Below are 20,945 nucleotides of genomic sequence, written 5' to 3' on the forward strand. Positions count from 1 at the left end.
TCAAAATAGATTCCTTTTTTGGATTAAAGTTACATTTGTCGAAATAAAATCGATATTGCATAAAATCGAACTATATCTTGCATGCAGAGAGATAAAGAGTTCATTTCAATGAAGGGGGATATTTTACCATTGTAACAGACTATTCCTAAAGTTGTGGTGTTGGCAAATCTACCATGTTTAGTCTCAGGGGTAAGGGCCTGAGTTGAAATTATCAAAGTTGAAACTTAACTGAGCTAATAGACTCAGGGACCCTAAGCTACAAGGGTCTCAAGTTACAAAATAAGTCGTCATAGAGGAAGAATTGGAGAATGTCTCTAAATGAATATCAATACAATGAAGTTTTATTCTGTATGTATGGACTCTTTCTATAATTTTTTTAATTTATTTATTCATTTCTAGTAAAATAACAACAAAAGGATTTGCAGATTATAGAGGAAATAGGGAACATGTTTCAAAACTTCTCTATGAATTCAGACTTTTTAGCAGATTCCGCCATTTCAAGTACTCTTGCCATTTTTTTTTTAACCATGAGTCATTTCCATGTAACCAGTATCTGATCCACTATCTGTTAGGAATAAGTTTAAAAAAATCTAGCTGTAGTCTCCAAGAACTGCACTACATCGCAAAATTATAAATTGTAAAACATAGAAATTAAAACAATTAAAACATAGAAATAAATCCGTGGAATATGGAGGAAATATATTTATGGAACTTGGAGGAGATATATTTAAAAATTTTAAGATTGTAAACTTTCTAGAAACTTTCTGCCATTTAACAGAACTCCTGCCAGCTGTGAACAATGAGCCATTCCCGTTGAGCTGGTTTGTGATCGCCATCTATTTGGACAACGTTTCGGATAGCACATATAGTTTCCAAGACGATCTCCATTACAGTTGTTCTTTTCACAAATGTGTTCTTTTAGGATCATAAAGTGAAGGCGATATTGCGAGGATAAGAAAGCTTAAAATTTGGTGAAGTCAACGATTTGGGTGTTATGATTGACCTAATGTTACTTTTTTGGAACAACGGAACTAAGGTCACTTTCAAAAAGACGTTGCCTGGCATTCAACTACAAAAACTATTCTTACTTTTTGTGTGAGTGCATTGCCAGATCTTAGAAGTTTATTGCTATCTCTAGGTATTTTAGTTTTTTTGCATTTGAGCGCGATCAATATTCTTAAACGTCTTTTAGAATGAATAAAATCAAGTTCAAGGACAAAATTTAAAGAAACGTATGATTTAGTGGTTGTTCTATTTTTTGTTTTCATTTTAGTTTTTCTAGAATGCCCTTATCAATAAACAAAATTGAAATCCAATAACGTTCTTCACCAATAAAAGCTCATAAGTCTTTATAGAAGGTTACAATCGATTGCGTTGCAATTGATGAAACGTTACCACCATAGACTCGAAACTCAAGATTAATTGTCAAATATGGTATAATCACCGAAGAAATTCAAGTAAAATACACATGATTTAGCATTCAGTCGTAAAGAAAATTCTTATGTTTATTTTACAGAGCATTCTTGAATTTGTAAACTTAAAACCCAATCAAGCATTATACCAATAAAATGTTAAAAGTGAATAGATGGCGTTCGTATTGATGGAACAGAGCCTGGAGTTTCCATTTAGGCCATGGAGCCTTTGTGAGGATTTGTAGATTGTTGTGTGATTATTTACTTTTATAGAAAATAAATCTATCTATATTTCTATCTGTCTATCAACATCACTTTGCTCTTCAGGACAAAATAGCAAATATAGCATAAGAAATACAGAAATTGTAGCAATGTAAATATGCTTTAGCATTGAATTGCAAAGATATTCCTTTTTTGTGTTTATTTTTATCCTTTAGAATACCCTATGAATATAAAATGTTAAGATTCAATGGAACTCTATACCAAAAACTTAGTAGGTTTATAAGTGGGTTTAATGGATCTATTTGCCATAGATGAAATGTTTCCTAGGGCTATTTGGTTTGTTTACACGTTTGGGCATGAAAAATGAGCGAATTTTAGAATGGACGAGATTAAGTGAACTTCCAAAATGGATGGTTTCAGTATCCCTATATTTTCATTAGCATTGTTAGTGAAAACACTGGCAAACCAGGGGCTATTTAACTGACTAAGTTAAATTAAATGAAACACAACATAGAAATAAAAAGATACACACAAAAAAACTCACGTTTTAATAACCACCAGAATACTACAAACACTGTTAAAGGCAAAATTCTCTCCGTTGATAAAGGCTCTCGGACTTGGAGTTTTATTATTCGAATTCTTGTTATTTAAAGTTTGTTGTTGTTTTTTTTCTCACGGTTTTATTTGAATTATAGGTGTTTTTTCTTTTAAATTTCAAAAGGAAAAGTAGGTTGGTCCAAGTAATTAATTAGTAATACCATCTCTAAACAAAAAGTATAAAATATTTGTTTGAAAACTTGTTTAAGATGAGAATTCTAGTAATTCTAGAAAGTTGCAAATATGAATGCTATCTATAAAACCATCTTTGCCATGCAGAACTAACTTTAGGGATGTATTTTAGTCCTATTTTCTTATTAATTCCTTAAGAAATATTTTACTAACATGCGGGAGGGTTTTACAATCTATGATCAACACCATCTGGCACAACGAGAATGGGCTCCACATTTGGAGGCCATTGTCACAGTGAAGCAGCATGTCGATTTACATCATCGCCCACTTCTTTCATCTCCTCGCAGCTTTTTGTATAATTGTTTGCGCTAGCAATATTTTTTCTAGCCATCTATTAAGTTACGACAGATCCTATAATTATGTCCAAGACGTTCTTCAACAGCTTCATGGGGGTCTAAAAAGTATAGTTGACCATATGAAGGTGGTTCAAAATCACTTCTAGTGGTTTTTGATGGACGTGTCGCTAAGTAAATTTTGTGATAAGTTTGTCCAGCTACTTTGAAGCTTAAAACATTCCGATCAGTGATGATTCAATCAACGTTTACATTGAATGAAACTAGAACGAAATATAAGATCAGGTTTCGGGTTCGTTTGCAGAACTTTTTAGAGAGTAAATGACGACCTAAGAAAGGCAAACCAATTCATTTGGAAATTTTGGAGGTGACAGTGCAATTCAACCATACAGGCAGCAATATTTAGATGCACATGCTGTAACCTAGAAAGAGTTGAACCACTGACCATAGTAACCAAATGTTTAGAAAACATTTCTTGAAAAACTGCCTAATGAGAAAAAATTGCCATTTGACAGTGACTCAGGAACAATTGTTATCTGTTTACATTAAAAATGAAGTTTATAATGAAAAGAGAGCCATGGTGATTTTGAAGAAAAATTCATTTGGAAATTGTGGAGGAATGTAATTCAACCATGTAGGCAGCCATATCTAGATGCACATGCTGTAACCGAGTAAGAGGTGAAACACAGACCATAGTAACCAAATGTTTAGAAAACATTTCTTGAAAAACTGCCTAATGAGAAAAAATTCCCATTTGACAGTGACACAGGAACAATTCTTTTCTGTTTACATTAAAAATGAAGTCTATAACGACAAGAGAGTGATGGTGATTTTGAAGAAAAAACCTAAAATTAAGCCTAAAAAAACCTAGTTAAAACCTAAAAACCTAAAGAAAAGCGAACCAATTCATTTGGAAATTGTGGAGGTGACAATGCAATTCAAACAGGCAGGCGAGATGCACATGCTGTAACCTAGTAAGAGGTAAAACACAGACCATAGTAACCAAATGTTGAGAAACATTTTTTGAAAAACTGCCTAATGAGAAAAAATTGCCATTTGACAGTGATTCAGGAACTATTTTTTCTGTTTACATTAAAAATGAAGTCTATAATGAAAAGAGAGCCATGGCGATTTTGAAAAAAAAACTAAAATCTCTCAGGATTGGTGTCTGATCGAAGCAAAAACTGCACGATTAGAATCAGCATGGTCCAAAACCTGTTAAAGAAAAATTACAATCCACCACCTTGATAAACAGAGAAAATCCTTTTTGGCATTTGTAGCACAGACGCGTCTCCTTTTTATTTTTCTGCCAGGGCTGGTGGGCTATCAGAATATCATAGAGAAATATTTAATGGCTCCTTTTAAAAGAAATTAGTACATCTAGTTACTTTTGTAAGTAAGAAAAAACTAATTGTAAAATAACATCATTTTTTTTTTATTAAAATCGTATTTTTGTATGCAAGATCATGGTTGCGCCTATAGCTGAAACCAAGTAAAAGACGAGTGTGGCCAATTCTTGTTTTTAATTAACGTTGAAAAATAGGAGAGATGTATAATGGCTCATATAAGAGGAAATTACCACATATCTACAATCAACAAAAAACATATTTTCGAATAGTTGTATTACACTAAAGAACGAACAACATCCCATAGTAACTTAAGAATTAGAATAAATTATTATATGCATGATGATGCAACACTTATCTTTCGACAAGATGATACAACATAAACATATTTTGAAAAGTTGCTTCCCTGGGCTTACATAATGAATTGGGAACATTCATTATAAATAGGTATTATGTAATTTCCATTGCTATCATGGATGTACTGATAGCCGAAACCTAGAAAAGAACAAAACCACTGTATATAGTAACCAAAATTTAATATAATACAAGGATTTTTTGAAAAGCTGCTTTTCTGGGGTATGGTGCCATACTGAATGTACAACTAAGCCAACAGCTGCAGGTACGACTAAGCCAACAGATCCAGGTACAACTAAGCCAACAGTAACAAGTACAACTAAGCCAAAACCTGCAGGTACGACTAAGCCAACAGGTATAACTAAGCCAACAGCTGCAGGTCTAAGTCAACAGCTGCCTGTACAACTAAGCCAACAGCTACAAGTATAACTAAGACAAAAGCTGCATGTACAATAATGGCAACAGCTGCAGGTAGTGGCACACTCAGAAAATAACTATAGGGGGCTGACCGTGGATCCCTGGTCCAACCAACGGCAATTTTTTTTTTAATTTCCGAGAAAAATCGGTATTCTGGGCCATTAGTTCGAGTTTGGTTTAGCTCTTTGAATACAAGTTTTGAGTAGGGACTATAGGAATGAATATTAAGCCCAGCATATTAAATACGACTTTAGGTTTTTATTTTGACAAAATCTTACTATATCAGCTAGCTTACAAAACAAAATTGAGTCTTCTTCTGGTTTTCGTCAGTATGGATAATAAGCTGTCTCTGTCAACTGAAATTTCCCTGTCGATATTGAGATTTAGGTTACTCTCAGACATCGTGTTTCTTAGGTATGTCTTGACTCCCCGAAGAATGGAAAAGGAACACTCTGCAGTGATGTTCGATACAGGTATAATGATGAAAATCTTAAATAGGAAATGGATGTTTGGAAAGATTGTTGTCATAAATATTTAGAAAAAGAATTGCACATTTTCGTCCTTGATAAGCTCTCCTTGGTCCTCCCTGCACGAAATCTACTTTATCTCCCCATCCCTCCATATTCTCTGAAAGTCCCGACTGATCGAGAAATGCGTTGATTTTCACCTTTAGCAGCACTTAAGATATTGCATATACGCCCTTTTGAAAAGCTAGTTTAACATCCTCTTGAGCATTCCTCAAAAGAATCAACTTGATACCCTTAGTTGTTTCTGTACATTGCTAATGCATCCTTGTGATTGCCTGGGTGTACACAGAACCGTTTCATTTAGTTGAATATAACGGCCGAGGTTTGTCCTTTACTAGGTTCCAGCAACCACTGCAACAAAGATCCTTCTCAACATGCCTTGAAAATTTCAACGAAACACCCTTAGACATACCTCAGATATTTTACAGATTTTGTCAGCCCGGATGCACATAGCATCTTTTAATTAAATCTTTCATCCTCCCCAAAATATATTTTACCTAATACACTGAGCCATTTCTAAGACAAAATGTGCTTTTAGTTGATTTTTTTTTAGTTTAGCATTCTCTCCCTGAAAGTTTCATCTTAAAAACCTTGACTGTTCCTGAGAGGCCTTTTTGAATGTCAGTTTCTATTAGCCAGGTCCATTCTTTACTTTTCGTATCATTTTTGCAGCACTAGCTGAAACCTAGTAGAGGACGAGTCTCAGTCCTTAGACGTACTCAAATTTACATATTTTAAAGATTTTGTCAGCCTGGATGCACATTGTATCTTTTAATTTAGTCTGTCATCCTCCTGAAAATATTCTAAAATATTTTACTTAATACCGAGTTGTTGTTTTTTTTTTTTTTAGCTCAGCATTCTCTCCCTGAAAGTTTCATCGTAAAAACCTTGGTTGTTCTTGATAGTTCCTGAGAAACCTTTTTGAGTGTCCGTTTCTATTAGCCAGGTTCATTATTTACTTTTCTTACCATGGTTGCAGCTCTAGCAGCAACCATGATAAGAAAAGTCACACACAAAACCTTATCCGCCCAAAATGTTTGTACGGCTCGTAAAAATGTAACAAAAATGAACAATTATACATCAAAACAAATGTTGATGTATTTTTAAAGTTTTTTTGTAGCCTCCCCAACTCCCAAAAAAATTCTTTTGTAAGACCCCTCCCCCCCCCCCAATAAAGAATCCTGGCTACGACCCTGCTCATAGAAAACTGTTAGCAAACTGTTAGCATAAACTGTTAGCATAGAAAACTGGGCGCAATTCAAAGAAAATTACCCTATCTACTCGGTCTTGCAATTAACAACACATAATATTTAAAATCAAGTCAACTCTTTGACAAAGAAACACACATACAAATCAAACTAATCATGACATGCTGAATCTAATTTTCATTAAAATTGCTTGACTTTTGGGGGATGTTTCCCCCTTTTTTTGAAAATCAGGCAGATTTTCCAAGGCCCTTAGCTTTTGATGGGTAACATTCGACATAATGAATTTTATATATTTAGAATCAGCATAAAGAGCCAATTCTTTTAATGTACCTATTGATATCAAATTCTGCTCACTCCTTTCTAATACCTTGTTTACTTCGATACTTTGATTTACTGCTTTACGGGGCAAGGGATGTAAGTTATGCAAGTTGTTTATTGTTACTTTGATACTTTCTTTACTTTGATAGTTTGTAACTTTGAAATTGTTCTTTTGATACTGGTTTTGATGCTTCGCTGAATTGTTGATGTTGGAAAACAAATTGAATTTGAAATGGGAATGTTGAAAATTTTGAAACTTTGGCAATTATGAACAAGCAGAAATTAAAAAAAAACAATAAGAAAGAAGTTTTTAAACAAGTGTTTCGCTACTGCCCCCTTCCCCAACTGTTCAAGTCTAAAGCCTACTTTGTCCTTGGCGCTTTACTGAAAACGAATTATATTACCAATATTTTCTTTTGTACAAACATTGCAACATTGAAAGTAAGACAAAAATTGCAGTGAAGTAAAATCTTGAACTGATGAGCTTTCAGCAATTAATGTCAGTATATACCAAATATTGAGCTTAATTTTACGAGTTTTTTTGAAGACTGTGGAAGACACATGTAGTTTTCAATTGAAAATAAATTTAAACAATTAGAAAAAAACTAAGCTTGGAAATGTCAAATTGAGGGCTATAGGCAAGTGTTGTTCTTTATTAGATTGCCACAAAGGTTGCGACCCTTTAATATTCTCCCCATCACTGATATAGTACTTCCATCATGACATCAAAATTTTTTTTCAAATGTCCGTGAAGTTTGGGTCTTTATGAAACTTATCTATAGAGTTACTCTTAAAGAATAGTTAATAATTCAAATTTTCTCCTAATTATTTAGTAAGGGTGTCCAAAAATTTCACTTCATAGTTGACTTGTTGTTTATTATGATGTTATCTTAATATTTTATTTGTGCAACTCCGACAATCTAACTTTTCATTAATTTCCACCAGCTGATCAACTTTTCATATTCTTTTTTTATATTAACTGCTAACAAAGCATTATACAAAATAGAACTTTTTTATTCCTTCCAGCTACCACTTCAGACACATTTGCTTTCATTCAGAAAGTGAATAAACTAGCATATGAACCACTTTAGTTTGAATTCAAGTCACACTCAGGTATTTTTTACCAAGACTGCAAAAAAGAAACGCTTTCAAAACGTCTTTAGAAAGGTAAAATTCTAGTCAATTGACTGCTTACTATCTTGGAAAGGGTTTAGGTTAGGAAAATGAAACTTTCAGGGATGGGTCTATAGGCTAAAGTGTGTCCCGGGAAGGTATTATAAATTACCCACCTCCACTCCTTCTCCCTCTAGAGGGCCCTGAAATCTCCCAACATGACAGATCTATACCCACTGAAATTTTGACAAAACAACATTTTACATTAATTTTGAGTTACTAGTTGCTTTTTCTCTGCCTTTAGTTCTGAAAATACAATTCCTGTTATTTGAGCAGAATTTTGAGCCATATTAATGTTTTTTTTCAAAATTTAGGAAATGAATCTGCATATCTTTAAAACCTTATAAACTGGAATTGAGCAAAGTCATGAAGCTCAAAAATTTTTTGTTGTAATTCAATTGAACAGAAGATCTATTTTGCAAGATTTCACTTTTATAGCACACATATTTTTGAAGTTCATCAAAGGTCAGGGCCCTCTAGAGGGAGAAGGAGTAGAGGTAGTTGCTTCAAAATACATTCCCAGAACATAATTTAATCTGTAGATTCATCTCTGAAAGTTTCATTTTCCTAACCTAAACTGTTTCTGAGATAGCAAGAAGTCAATTAACTAGAATTTTACCCTTTAGAAATACTACAGCAAATGTAAACTCTGATAATAGCTCATGTGATAAGAGTGGTTGAAGATGCAAGCTTATGATTAGTCCTTTGGATACACTTTATTAGCTAATGATTGTTTTGGTACCTTTTGAGTGATCCGTCAGACACTGTTTTGGATTAAAAGTTTCACGTTGACTAAGATAAAAAGCAAACAGGTGCTGAACTGATAGCAGTAGTATGTTGCAAAAGACATTTTGTAGCAAATTCTGACCTCTCATTCTCAACTTTGATACATATTATAACGCGATTAATCCAGTCAGTTGAAGGGAAGAAAGATGTAGTTTCAGATGTGATATTTTGCTTTGTAAGAAACAGCATTTTCAATTGAATTCTAAGAGTGAGATTATTACAAATTTATTAAATTTAATGAAGAAGAAACTTATTTTGGAGTATCAACTTACAAACCTTCGCAATTTCTATTTTATGATCATTGAAAACAGCAAAAACCTCTTTTAAAGTTCTTGGCATGGACACTATTCGACAAGTGATATATAAACAAGCTGAGCCAATAGAATCTTCAGTCTTCCCTTTCAAGAATTCTGTATCATGAATCGTATTAAATAGGTGAATAGCTTTATCGACAACTGCCTTCGTTAAATTCAATTTTCCAGCCATTTCTTTAATGTTTCTTGCAGCCATTTTCAAAGTGGGATTAAAAATTCTCTGTTGGTTCCTGGACTCATTTTGTGGTATATCACCTTCAGGATTAACATTCATACTATTTTCGAGAGGACGCGAGTTCCATTCTACACGAGCATCAAGATATTTATGACCACAAATCATTCCACATTCCGGATAAATCATATTCCCTTCGCGGTAATCTTCAATTAAATACGCTCCAGGGTGATACCCACAGCCATGTTGTTGTATATATACCATGTCATAAGGTGTACTAGTTTTAATGATCAAAGCAACATTTTGAAACAGCTCACCTGAAAAACATTTATGACATGTATAAACATGAAAAACATTGTATGAAATTTAATATTTATATATTTTAAGTTCTACCCAAGTATTTTCTGATTATAAGTTGTAGTACTTATTTTTGCTGTTATAAAAGAATAATCAAACTTAGATTTTATGCAGTTTAATCACAATTAATAAGTGAAGCAGACATTGCACTTCAATGTAAATGATGTCACAAGTCACTACAGCACAAATCACTCAATACATCTATCTATATATATAATACTAGCTGTTGGGGTGGCGCTTCACGCCACCCCAACCCCAAGTTGGTGGGGGCGCTTCGCGCCCCCCCAAGCCCCCCCGCGCGCGTAAGTCGTTACGCGCCATATTAGTTACGCGCCATTGTAGTTGTGTCCCTGTGTACCACCTATGAATAGATTTATATATGTGTTTTGAACTACGTAAAACTTGCGAATATACAACATTCTTGGCTTTACAAAGCCTTATGTACTTATAATGACGTCATATGCAAACGCTCTTTTTACAAACAAACAAGCATGCACACACACAACTCGTTTTTATATAGATAGATAGATAGATACAATACAAATTAACTGCGTAAAACTTGCGAATATACAACATTCTCCGCTGTCCAATTGTCCTGCATATAAATAGATTGTCAGGTTTACCGACCCTCCAACATGCAACGTACAATTGTCCATGGGAAAAACAATCAGTATTAAGATCTATACCACATTTTTCTAATGATTGACCTTGAGCTTTGTTGATGGTGATTGCAAATGCTAATTTTTAAAAAAAAATTTTTTTTTTTTACTGCTGATGATGAACACTGTATATGTGTTCGAAATATCCAGTTAAATAATTTTATATTTCACTGTCAATAAAAAGGTATCATCCCTATTTTGAACTGTTTTACTTTTGTAGCACGTGTGGTGGAAACCCTGAAAGATCCACGGAATTTAAAAATTCAGATGGTTAATTAACCGCCTCATTTGGTTCCAAAACTGTATCGACTGACTTGTAAAGGACTGCCTGGTCTCGAATCTTGGTCAAAACAATATTGTTGATTTCGTGGACGTCTATATTTTTGGGTGCAAGAATCGCTCTTTCACTTAGCCATTTATTATTTTTTTAATTGTTTAGAATATTCAGAAATACTTTTTCAATCAATTCATTTTTGGACGTCACTAAATTACAGAATTCAGCAAGTAGGTGTATACGTCCTGAAATTGAGTCTACTGGGAACTTTCCGTTTCCAATTGCCAGCAATTGATCTGAAAATGTTTGACCAGAGTCATCGTTTTGCAATCGGACACGCATATTTGTAGTTAATTTTAATGTTTTTACGTGTGCCCATAAATTAGAATTTTTCAGCCAAGCATTTATTTCGTCTGCAGGGGTTGATCTAGGTATTATAGGTAATGTTTGCCTGAAATCTCCCGCAAGCAATAATAATGTGCTGCCAAAGGGTTTCGAATTCCCTCGCAAATCTTTCAAACATTGATCCAGAACCTCGAGCGATTTTTTGTGTGCCATTGTGCACTCATCCCAAATAATAAGTTTGCATTGCTGCAATACTTTACCCATCCCAGATGATTTGGAAATATTGCACGAGGGAGTTTCTGTAGAATGCAAATTCAGAGGCAATTTCAAAGCGGAATGAGCAGTTCTTCCACCAGGCAGAAACGTTGCGGCTATTCCGGACGACGCAATTGCCAACGCTATATCATTTTTTGATCGAATTGATGCCAGAATCAGTTTTATCACAAACGTTTTACCAGTACCTCCTGGCGCAACCAAAAAGAAAATTTCTCCAACGTTGTTATCGACACAATGCATTATCGTATCATAAATGTCTTTTTGTTCCGACTTTAACTTGGAAATGTTATTTTGTACATACGACAATAGATCACTCGTAACTTTGTTCACGATCCAATTCTACACATGTCGAAACAGCAGTGGTACAATTAGGTGAAGGCATTCCCAAATCCTGAAGAGGTTTGTTTGCCATACATACGCCCAAATCTTCTATAATAACTAAAGTGTAGTTATAAATTTCTGATGTAAAATCAAAAGTCATATCCCACGTCTCTAACCGTTTTCGATGGAGTATATCTTCGGACATTTTCGATTTATATTCTTCCCATAACTCTGTAGGAGCTGAAGGAGAGCAAGTTGTTAGTATGATTCCAAACAATGCACGAATTTGACTTAGAGTTTGACGTTTCGCACGCGTCATTGATGCAGTTATCCCAGTGTTAGTCATTCTCCAATAAATTCAGAGCTTGGCATGCACTACGGTAAGTGTCATGTATAGTACCGTTTACAGTTCTCAAATACTCAAAGGACGTCGGACCGGTATTCCGACGTCGGACGGTATTTTAGTATTCCAAGTATAATACGTTTTTTGCAAAAGAATCATTTTTGCATAGCGAAAAGAAAGCAGTTAACTTTGTATCCGGTGGATTCAGGGATCTTTGTTGCATGTTGGATTCCGAAATATAAACACGTTGACCATTCTGTGAATCTATCGCTAAGTGAACAACAGCTGGACTACGTTCATGTATCGGAAATGAAAGAACAGCTTCATTACTGCTCATGCATCTTCCAGCCTGATATTTTACGATTTGGTCGATATCTTTGATTTCGGACTGCAAGCCAAAAACTGCCATGTCACTGCCTTTGTTGACGTATTTACGTATGTATTTGATTGCCTTTACGGAGTTACAGTATTCAACGTTTATGTGTTCATTAAATGTTTTTGATAATAATGGGGAATATGGGACAACCCACTGGTTATCTACTTCGATGGTGGTACCGTTACGCTTCTTTATTATTGATGTTTTACCGCCATCTTCAGTAGATCTTCTTCTATATTGTGGGTAACCATCATTGCCAGTAATTGTGTTGGGTACTAAAAGTCGAGGATATTGCTTTGTGCACCTTCCTTTGGCCATGCATGGTGAATTTTCGTTCAGTGCACCGCAAGGTCCATGTATTATATTTTTTACAACAATATCATATAGCCCCTTTTCGACATTTTCATCAGGTATTTCATCGGAAATCACATCATCAATTTCGTTAGAAGTAATTTTATAATGTAGCCAGATTAGTATATGTGCGTGTGGCAATCCTCGTTTTTGCCATTCCGCTGAGTATATCCAGCCTCGCACTGACCCAAACACTTCAAGTTTTACTATGTAGTTTAACAGTGATTTCAACTTTTTCCGGAAGACACGGGCCGTAATGTCATATCTATGAACCGCCGATTGTCCTTGAAGTAAAAGCTGCTGTTTCTCGTCCCAAGATTGATTACATGTAAATGTAATAAATAAATCTGGACGACCATAGAGACGAACATACGCAATGGCATCTTGAGCATATTGATGCATATGACGGGGACTGCCAGCATATGACGAAGGTAAAATCTTCCAACGTTTGTGGTATTACCGTCATTTACAACTGCATCTCGCAAATGAATGTATTGTTCAGAGTGGAGCTTGGTCTGATTCAGACGGATAAATAGCAAACGTTTTGATTCAATTTTTGCATACATATCAACGAAGTATTGGTGAAACAATTGACGGCATTTTAAAATATAATTGTCTTCATCCTTCCGAATCATTAGTCTGTAGGAATAATAATGCATTGCACTGCATTTTTTATTCATTTCTTTGTTAATGGCTGTATTTATCAATTTAATATTAAAGTGATAGCCGTCGGCTCCATCCCAAAAAATGATAGGATATTGTAGGGCATCGTAGCATCGATGAGTTTCAGCAATTCTTACCAACTGAGCGTTTCGCTTATGAAAAATAATATCTCGAGGTAAAAACTGATCACCGACCATAACCATTGCCACTTCGTCGATAGTTGGAGCATTGTATCTACGCATATGTTGGCCAGGAGGCGTTTTGTCAGCGGAAATAAAAATTTTATGCGTATCAGTAGGCATCAAATCGATGGCTGTTTTGAACAGACGCACTAAATTATTATTTTCGTGGAAAAGATGTTGCAATTGGGAAACGATTGTCCTTTCAACATCGGGAGAAATTTCTCAGCGTGCATCAAATCGATGGCTGTTTTGAACAGACGCACTAACTTATTATTTTCGTGGAAAAGACGTTGCAATTGGGAAACGATTGTCCTTTCAACGTCGGGAGAAATTTTGCAACGTCCATTCAATTCAGAATTTCTATCACTGATGAAGTACAATTGTAAAAATTTATGATTCTCGCCTGAGAATGGTAGAAGGGACCCTGCTCTATGATAAATTTGCCCTTTTACTTTGAAAGTAGGCATATATTGATCGGGATTTTCGATTTGGACACCAAACGACGTCATTTGGAAACATGAGTTATATTTTCTGATGTGTCATAAAAAACGCTTAGATTCTGACGTAGTTCCAGTAGGCAAAGTCTTCAGTGGCTCTGGTGGTGCAGCCAATAGAGGAAGTTTATCTTTTCCTGAGGCGCAACACATTCCCATTGTTTCACCATTGAATTTCAAGGCCTTGCAATAGGGACAAATTTTAGATATAGTCCCGATTTGAACACATCTACTAAAGCTATAATCATCGACTGGGCTGCACCTGAATGCCAGGCGATAATTTTCAGGTTGCTCTTGTGATTCCTCGGCATGCTTTCTTTTCTTACTTTCTCTATCAGCCGCAAGCCTGTTTTCTTGCTGTTCTTGTGATTCCTCGGCACTCCTTCTTTTTTCACTTTCTCTTTTAGCAGCAAGTCCGGTTTCGCGTTGCTCTGGTAGTTCCTCGACACGCCATCGTGGACGGAAATTACACATTCCTAATCTGGCATTATCTCTTGAAGCCGCAAGCCTGTTTTCACGTTGTTCTTGTGATTCCTCAACACGCTTTCTGTTCTTACTTAATCTATCAGCCACAAGCCTGTTTTCTTGCTGTTCTTGTGATTCCTCGGCACGCTTTCTTTTCTTACTTTCTCTATCAGCAGCAAGTTTTTTGGCATAGAGTCTTTGAGCAGCTTCCTCGGCTGTTGCCATTGTAGGTTCTTCAGTCATTTTACAATTAAACATTTTTCCGACCACGATCTTCTTAGAATTAAAAATTTGTCTTTGAACGAATGTCTTAAATACCTTTAATGACGTCATCGTCATAACAAACATGACGACAACTAACTTCATGACGACATGATGAAATGACGTCACTCGACAGACATAACACACAGACAAATTATTTTTTATATATATAGATACTGTGTGTTTGTTTGTTTGTAGGCCTACATCTGTACAAACAAACTAACAAAAGAAAGTAAAAAAAGAAAAAAAACTAACAAAAAAAGAAGAAAAAAATAAAAACTAAAAAAAGAAAAAAAATAGAAAAAAAGAGAAAACAGAAATCATTATCACTTATTGTCAAATTATTATTATCGTACGCTCTCTTGGAGAATGTACGAAACATCCTGGGAGGGATAAATTGAGGAATGGTCCTTACAATAGCCCTTTGTGTGGAGAGATGGATGAGTCTTTGCATAGTTTTTTTTAGGGGAGTGTAGGGAGTTTTGCTTGGAAATATCTGGTTGGGAAGTTGGGGGGAGGGATTGGATTTGGAAATTTCTAGAGCTAGGTGTTACTTAGGTTTAAATAATAATTATTTAGGTTTAAATAATATTGGGAAGTTTTTCCGGGTAATTTTGAGATAAAAATTTTGTTCAAAATTGTTTAAAGATCACATAACGATGCCTTCATGGTTTACGCAACCCCCTGGAGCCCGGAGGTTTGGGTTATAGTTTAAGTCCCAGGACTATATGGTTTTATAGAAAAGGTAGTCATATAAAATTTTTAGGTGGCTCATTTGATTGAAGTTTGAAAGCTCTAGTTCATTTTAAGAGTCCAATGGGATAAGAAGACAACCATCCCCCCTTAAACCCTTTCTCCCCAAATGGATTAAATCGGAGTTTTTAGATAGCCATTTTGTTCAAAATAGCCCAAAAGCAAAATAACTATGGCTCCGGGGCTTACTCCCCCGGCCTCTGGGGCAAGGACTATAAGTTATACTAGTTATTCGTTGTTAACATATAAAGTTTTTGCGGAAGGGACTGATGTATTAGTTCAAAGGAGGTTCATTTTATTAAAGTTCTAGCACCCTGTTTAAGAGTCACAATTGATCAAGGTAACCATTTCCACTTCCCCCTAACGCCTTTATCTGCTCTAATTTCCTCCAATCAAAATTTGGAGAAAGCCATTTTGTTGAAAATAGGCCAAAGTCAATTAGCCTTAACTCAAGGACTGAAGAACTCGAAGCAAGGTTTATTTCTTTATTCCCATTACAGTACTTTCTAATAACTTCTTTACTTCGATACTTTGATTTAATACTTTAAGAGATGTAAGTTATGCAAGTTGTTTATTGTCGCTTTGATACTTGGTTTACCTTGATAATTTTTATCTTTGATATTGTTCTTTTGATGCTTGTTTCAATGCTTCGAAATTTGGTTTTGATGCTTCGCCGAATTTTTGATATTTGAAAAAAAATTGACGTTGAAATGGGAATGTTGAAAAACTTGAAACTTTAGCAATTAAGAACAAACAGAAATTAATTTTAAAAAAACTTTCAAAGAAAGAAGTTTTTCAAGCAAGAGTTTGGCTATTACCCCCTCCCCTAAATGTAACTAAGATGTAAATGTTAACTGTTAGCCAGGTTCATTCTTTTCTTTTCTTATCATAGTTGCAGCTCTAGCTGCAAACATGATAAGAAAAGTCACATACAAGGCCTTATCCCCCCGAAATTTTTGTTCGACTCGTAAAAAACCTAACAAAAATGAACTACAATTAATAAGTGAAGCAGCTATTGCACTTCAAAGTAAATGACATCATAAGTCACTACAGTACATTTCACTCATTATATATTTAACTAGCTGTTGGTGTGGTGCTTCGCGCCACACCCACACCTAGTTGGTAGGCGCGCTTCGCTCCCCCTGAGCCCCCCCACACGCGTAAATCATTACGCGCCAGATTAGTTACGTACCATTGTAGTTGTGTTCCTGTGTACCACCTGTGAATGTAGATATATATATATATATATATATATATATGTATATATATGTTTTTAACTGCGTAAAATTTGCGAATATACAGCATTCTTCGCTGTCCCATTGTCTGTGCATATACAAAGCCTTATATGCTTATAATGACGTCATATACAAACCCTCATTTTACAAACAAACAAACATGCATACATACCACTTATTTTTATATAGATAGATAAATAAATAGATACACTTTAAATTAACTACGTAAAACTTGCGAATATACAACATTCTTCGCTGTCCCATTGTCTGTGCATATAAACAGATTGCCAGGTTTACCGACCCTCGAAGATGCAACTTACTGCAATCTTTTAAATTGAAAAGGCAGATCCGTAGGAATCATGGGAATGCGAGGAATAAGAACAGCCTCACCCTCAAAAGGCCCTGTCAAGATTGTTGCCTCTATTACGTTTTCCATTGTTTTTTTTACGGCAAGTCGCGTGCCATTGCAAAGCTTTGGTGGGTTAACATTTCGTATCAGTATTATTGGTACGCCTATTTATAGTTGTAGCGCGTGTGGTGGAAACCCTGGGAGTTCCAGGGAATTTAAAAATTCAGATGGATATTTAACCGCTTCATTTGGTTCCAGAACTGTGTCGAATGACTTGTAAATTACTTCCTGGTCTCGAATCTTGGTCAAAATAATTTTGTTGATTTCGTGGACGTCTTTATTCTTGGCTGCCAATATCGCTAGTTCTCTGAGGCATTTATGATTTTTATTTTTGGTTATAATACTTGGAAATACCTTTTCAACCGATTTATTTTTGGACGTCACTAAATTACAGAATTCAGCAGGCAGTTATATACGTCCTAAAATTGAGTCTACTGGAAGATTTCCGTTTCCAATTGCCAGCAATTGTTCTGAAAATATTTTACCGGAGTCATCGTTTTGCAATCGGACACGCATATTTATAGTTAATTTTAATGTCTTTACGTGTGCCCCTTTACGTGTGCCCATAAATTAGAATTTTTCAGGCAAGCATTCATTTCGTCCGCAGGGGTTGATCTAGGTATTATAGGTAATGTTTGTCTGAAATCTCCCCCAAGCAATATTAATGGGCTACCAAAGGGTTTCGAATCTCCTCGCAAATCTCGTAATGATTGCTCCAGAGCCTCGAGCGATTTTTTTTGTGCCATTGTGCACTCATCCCAAATAATAAGCTTGCATTGCTGCAATACTTTACCCATCCCAGATGATTTGGAAATATTTCTGTTCCTGTAGAATGTAAATTCAGAGGCGATTTCAAAGCGGAATGAGCAGTTCTTCCACCAGGCAGCAACGTTGCGGCTATTCCAGACAACGCAATTGCCAACGCTATGTTATTTTTTAATCGAATTGATGCCAGAATCAATTTTATCACAAACGTTTTACCAGTACCTCCTGGCGCATCCAAAAAGAAGATTTCTCCAACGTTGTTATCTACACAATGCATTATCTTATCATAAATGTCTTTTTGCTCAGACGTTAACTTATACATATTATTTTGTACATACGACAATAGATCACTCGTGTTGTAACTTTGTTCACGATCCAATTCTACACATGTCGAAACAGCAGCGTTACGATTAGGTGAAGGCAATCCCAATTCCTAGAGAAGTTTGTTTGCCATACATACGCACAAATCTTCAATAATAACTAAAGTGTAGTTATAAATTTCTGATGTAAAATCAATGGTCATATCTGAAGTCTCTAACCGTTTTTGGTGGAGTGTATCTTCGGCCCTTTTCGATTTATATTTCTCCCATAACTCTGTAGGAGCTGAAGGAGAGCAAGTTGCTAGTATGATTCCAAACAATGCACGAATTTGACTTGGAGTTGACGTTTCTCACACGTCATTGATGAAGTTATCCCAGTGTTGGCCATTCTCCAATAAATTCAGAGCTTGGCATGCACTACGGTAAGTGTCATGTATAGTACAGTTTACAGTTCTCAAATACTCAAAGGACGTCAGACCGGGTACATTCACCAAAAGCAGGTGTAGAAAGAAGCATTCATGTTGATTGGGGTGAATGGTGTAGAGTTTTCCTATCATGGTATCTTTGAAGATGGTAGGTTGGCCGTAGATTGACTTACCCTGTTTTCGACGTTCAAATGATTTCTTTTTAGTATTCCACGTGTAATACGAAGGCACTTCAGTATACAGCAATTTTTTTTGCAAAAGAATCATTTTGACATAACAAAAAGAAAGCAGTTGACGTTGTATCCGGTGGATTCACGGCTCTTTGTTGCATGTTGGATTCCGAAAAATAAACACGTTGTCCATTCTGTAATGTACCGCTAAGTGAACAACAGCTGGACTTCGTTCATGTATCGGAAATGAAAGAATTCGCCAAACAGCTTCATTACTGCTTATGTATCTTCCTGCCTGATATTGTACAATATCACTGATTTCGGACTGCAAGCCAAAAACTGCCATGTCGCTGCCTTTGTTGACGTATTTACATATGTATTTGATTGCCTTTACGGAGTTTCAGTATTCAACGTTTATGTGTGCATTAAATGTTTTTGATAATAAAGGTGAATATGGAACAACCCACTGGTTATCTACTTTGATGGTGGTACCGTTATGCTTCTTTATTATTGTTGTTTTACCGCCATCTTCAGTAGATCTTTCAGTAGATTAGCAGAAGTAATTTTATCATATAGCCAGATTAAAATATGTGCGCGTGGCAATCCTCATTTTTACGGGTTCCACTGAGCACATCCAGCATCGCACAGACCCAAACACATTAAGTTTTCCTATGTAGTTTATCAGTGATTTCAACTTTTGCCGGAAGACACGGGCCATAATGTCATGTCTATGAACCGCCGATTGTTCTTGAAGTAAAAGCTGCTGTATCTCGTCCCAAGATTGATTACATGTAAATGTAATAAATAAATCTGGACGACGGCAGAGACGAACATACACAATAGCATCTTGAGCATATTCATGCATATGACGGGGACTGCCAGCATATGACGAAGGCCAAATCGTTAATCTTCCTTCGTTAGGGGTATTGCCGTCATTTACAACTGCATATCGCAAATGAATGTGTTGTTCAGAGCGGAGCTTGGTCTGATTCAGACGGATAAATAGCAAACGTTCTGATTCAATCTTTGCATACATATCAACGATGTCTATAGGAATAATAATTAATTGCGCTGCATTTCTTATCCGTTTGTTTGTTAGTGGATAGATCTATCAATTTATTACTAAAGTGATAGCCGTCGGCTCCATCCTAAAAAATGATAGGATATTATAGGGCATCGTAGCATCGACGAGTTTCAGTTATCGATGAGTTTACCAACTGAGCGTTTCTCTTGTGAAGAATAACATCTCGAGGTAAAAACTGATCACCGACCATAACGGTTGCCACTTCGTCGATAGTTGTAGCATTGTATTTACGCACATGTTCGCCAGTAGGCGTTTTGCCAGCGGAAATAACAGTTGAATGCGTATCAGTAGGCATCACATCGATTGCTGTTTTGAACAGGCGCACTAAATCATTATTTTCGTCGAAAAGATGTTGCAATTGGGAAACGATAGTCCTTTCAACGCCGGGAGAAGTTTCGTAACGTGCATTCAATTCAGAATTACTATCAGTGATGAAGTATAGTTGTAAAAATTTATTATTCTCACCTGAGAATGGTAGAAGGGACCCTGCTCTATGATAAATTTGCCCTTTTACTTTGAAAGTAGGCATAAATTGATCTTGATTTTCGATTTGGGTAACAAACGACATCATTTGGAAACATGAGTTATATTTTCTGATGTTTGATAAAAAAAACCTTAGATTCTGACGTAGTTCAAGTAAGAAAAGTCTTCAATGGATCTGGTGGTGCAGCCAGTGGCATTAACTCGTTGAGCAGCTTCCTCGGCTGTTTCTTCTGCCATTGTAGGATTTATATATATATATAGATAAATAGATGTATACGTTAAATCACTAAGAAGTCCCGCTGTCAAGCACTTATTACAACAAGAAAAATATGAAAAAAAAACTCAAGGAAATACGGTATTATGGAGCTAGATGAAAAATTTGTGTTAGTGGCTTAGTCAATTTGTCTGGAAATTCCTTTAGATGGTTTGCAAGACAAAAATGTGATTGGCGGCAAAATTTCTCGACATAAATATTTGTAATAAACAATTTAAGTTTTTGATTTTAAAAAGTGTGTGGTCCTGAATTAGTCATTGCAATTAGCTAAAATGTCATTGGTTAATTTATAAGCGAAAATCTCACATCTTTTGACAATAAAAAGCAAA

The 20,945-nt window shown here is 35.6% G+C and overlaps 1 protein-coding gene across 1 annotated transcript in view; it reads right to left on the minus strand.

The window, feature by feature from the left end:
- Nucleotides 1-4,577: 4,577 nt before the first annotated feature.
- The window catches only part of LOC136024805 (transcription initiation factor IIB-like), a 30,381-nt gene continuing 14,013 nt past the window's right edge, over nucleotides 4,578-20,945 (minus strand). The window contains exons 2-3 of the mRNA XM_065700272.1: nucleotides 9,122-9,648; nucleotides 4,578-5,322 (exon numbers count right to left, since the gene is read on the minus strand). Of these exons, the coding sequence (XP_065556344.1) occupies nucleotides 5,125-5,322; nucleotides 9,122-9,595 (672 nt within the window). The 5' untranslated portion in view covers nucleotides 9,596-9,648 and the 3' untranslated portion in view covers nucleotides 4,578-5,124. The remainder of the gene's footprint in view (nucleotides 5,323-9,121; nucleotides 9,649-20,945) is intronic.

The sequence above is a fragment of the Artemia franciscana genome, chromosome 3 (assembly GCF_032884065.1).
Source record: "Artemia franciscana chromosome 3, ASM3288406v1, whole genome shotgun sequence".
Classification (NCBI taxonomy): Eukaryota; Metazoa; Arthropoda; class Branchiopoda; order Anostraca; family Artemiidae; genus Artemia; species Artemia franciscana.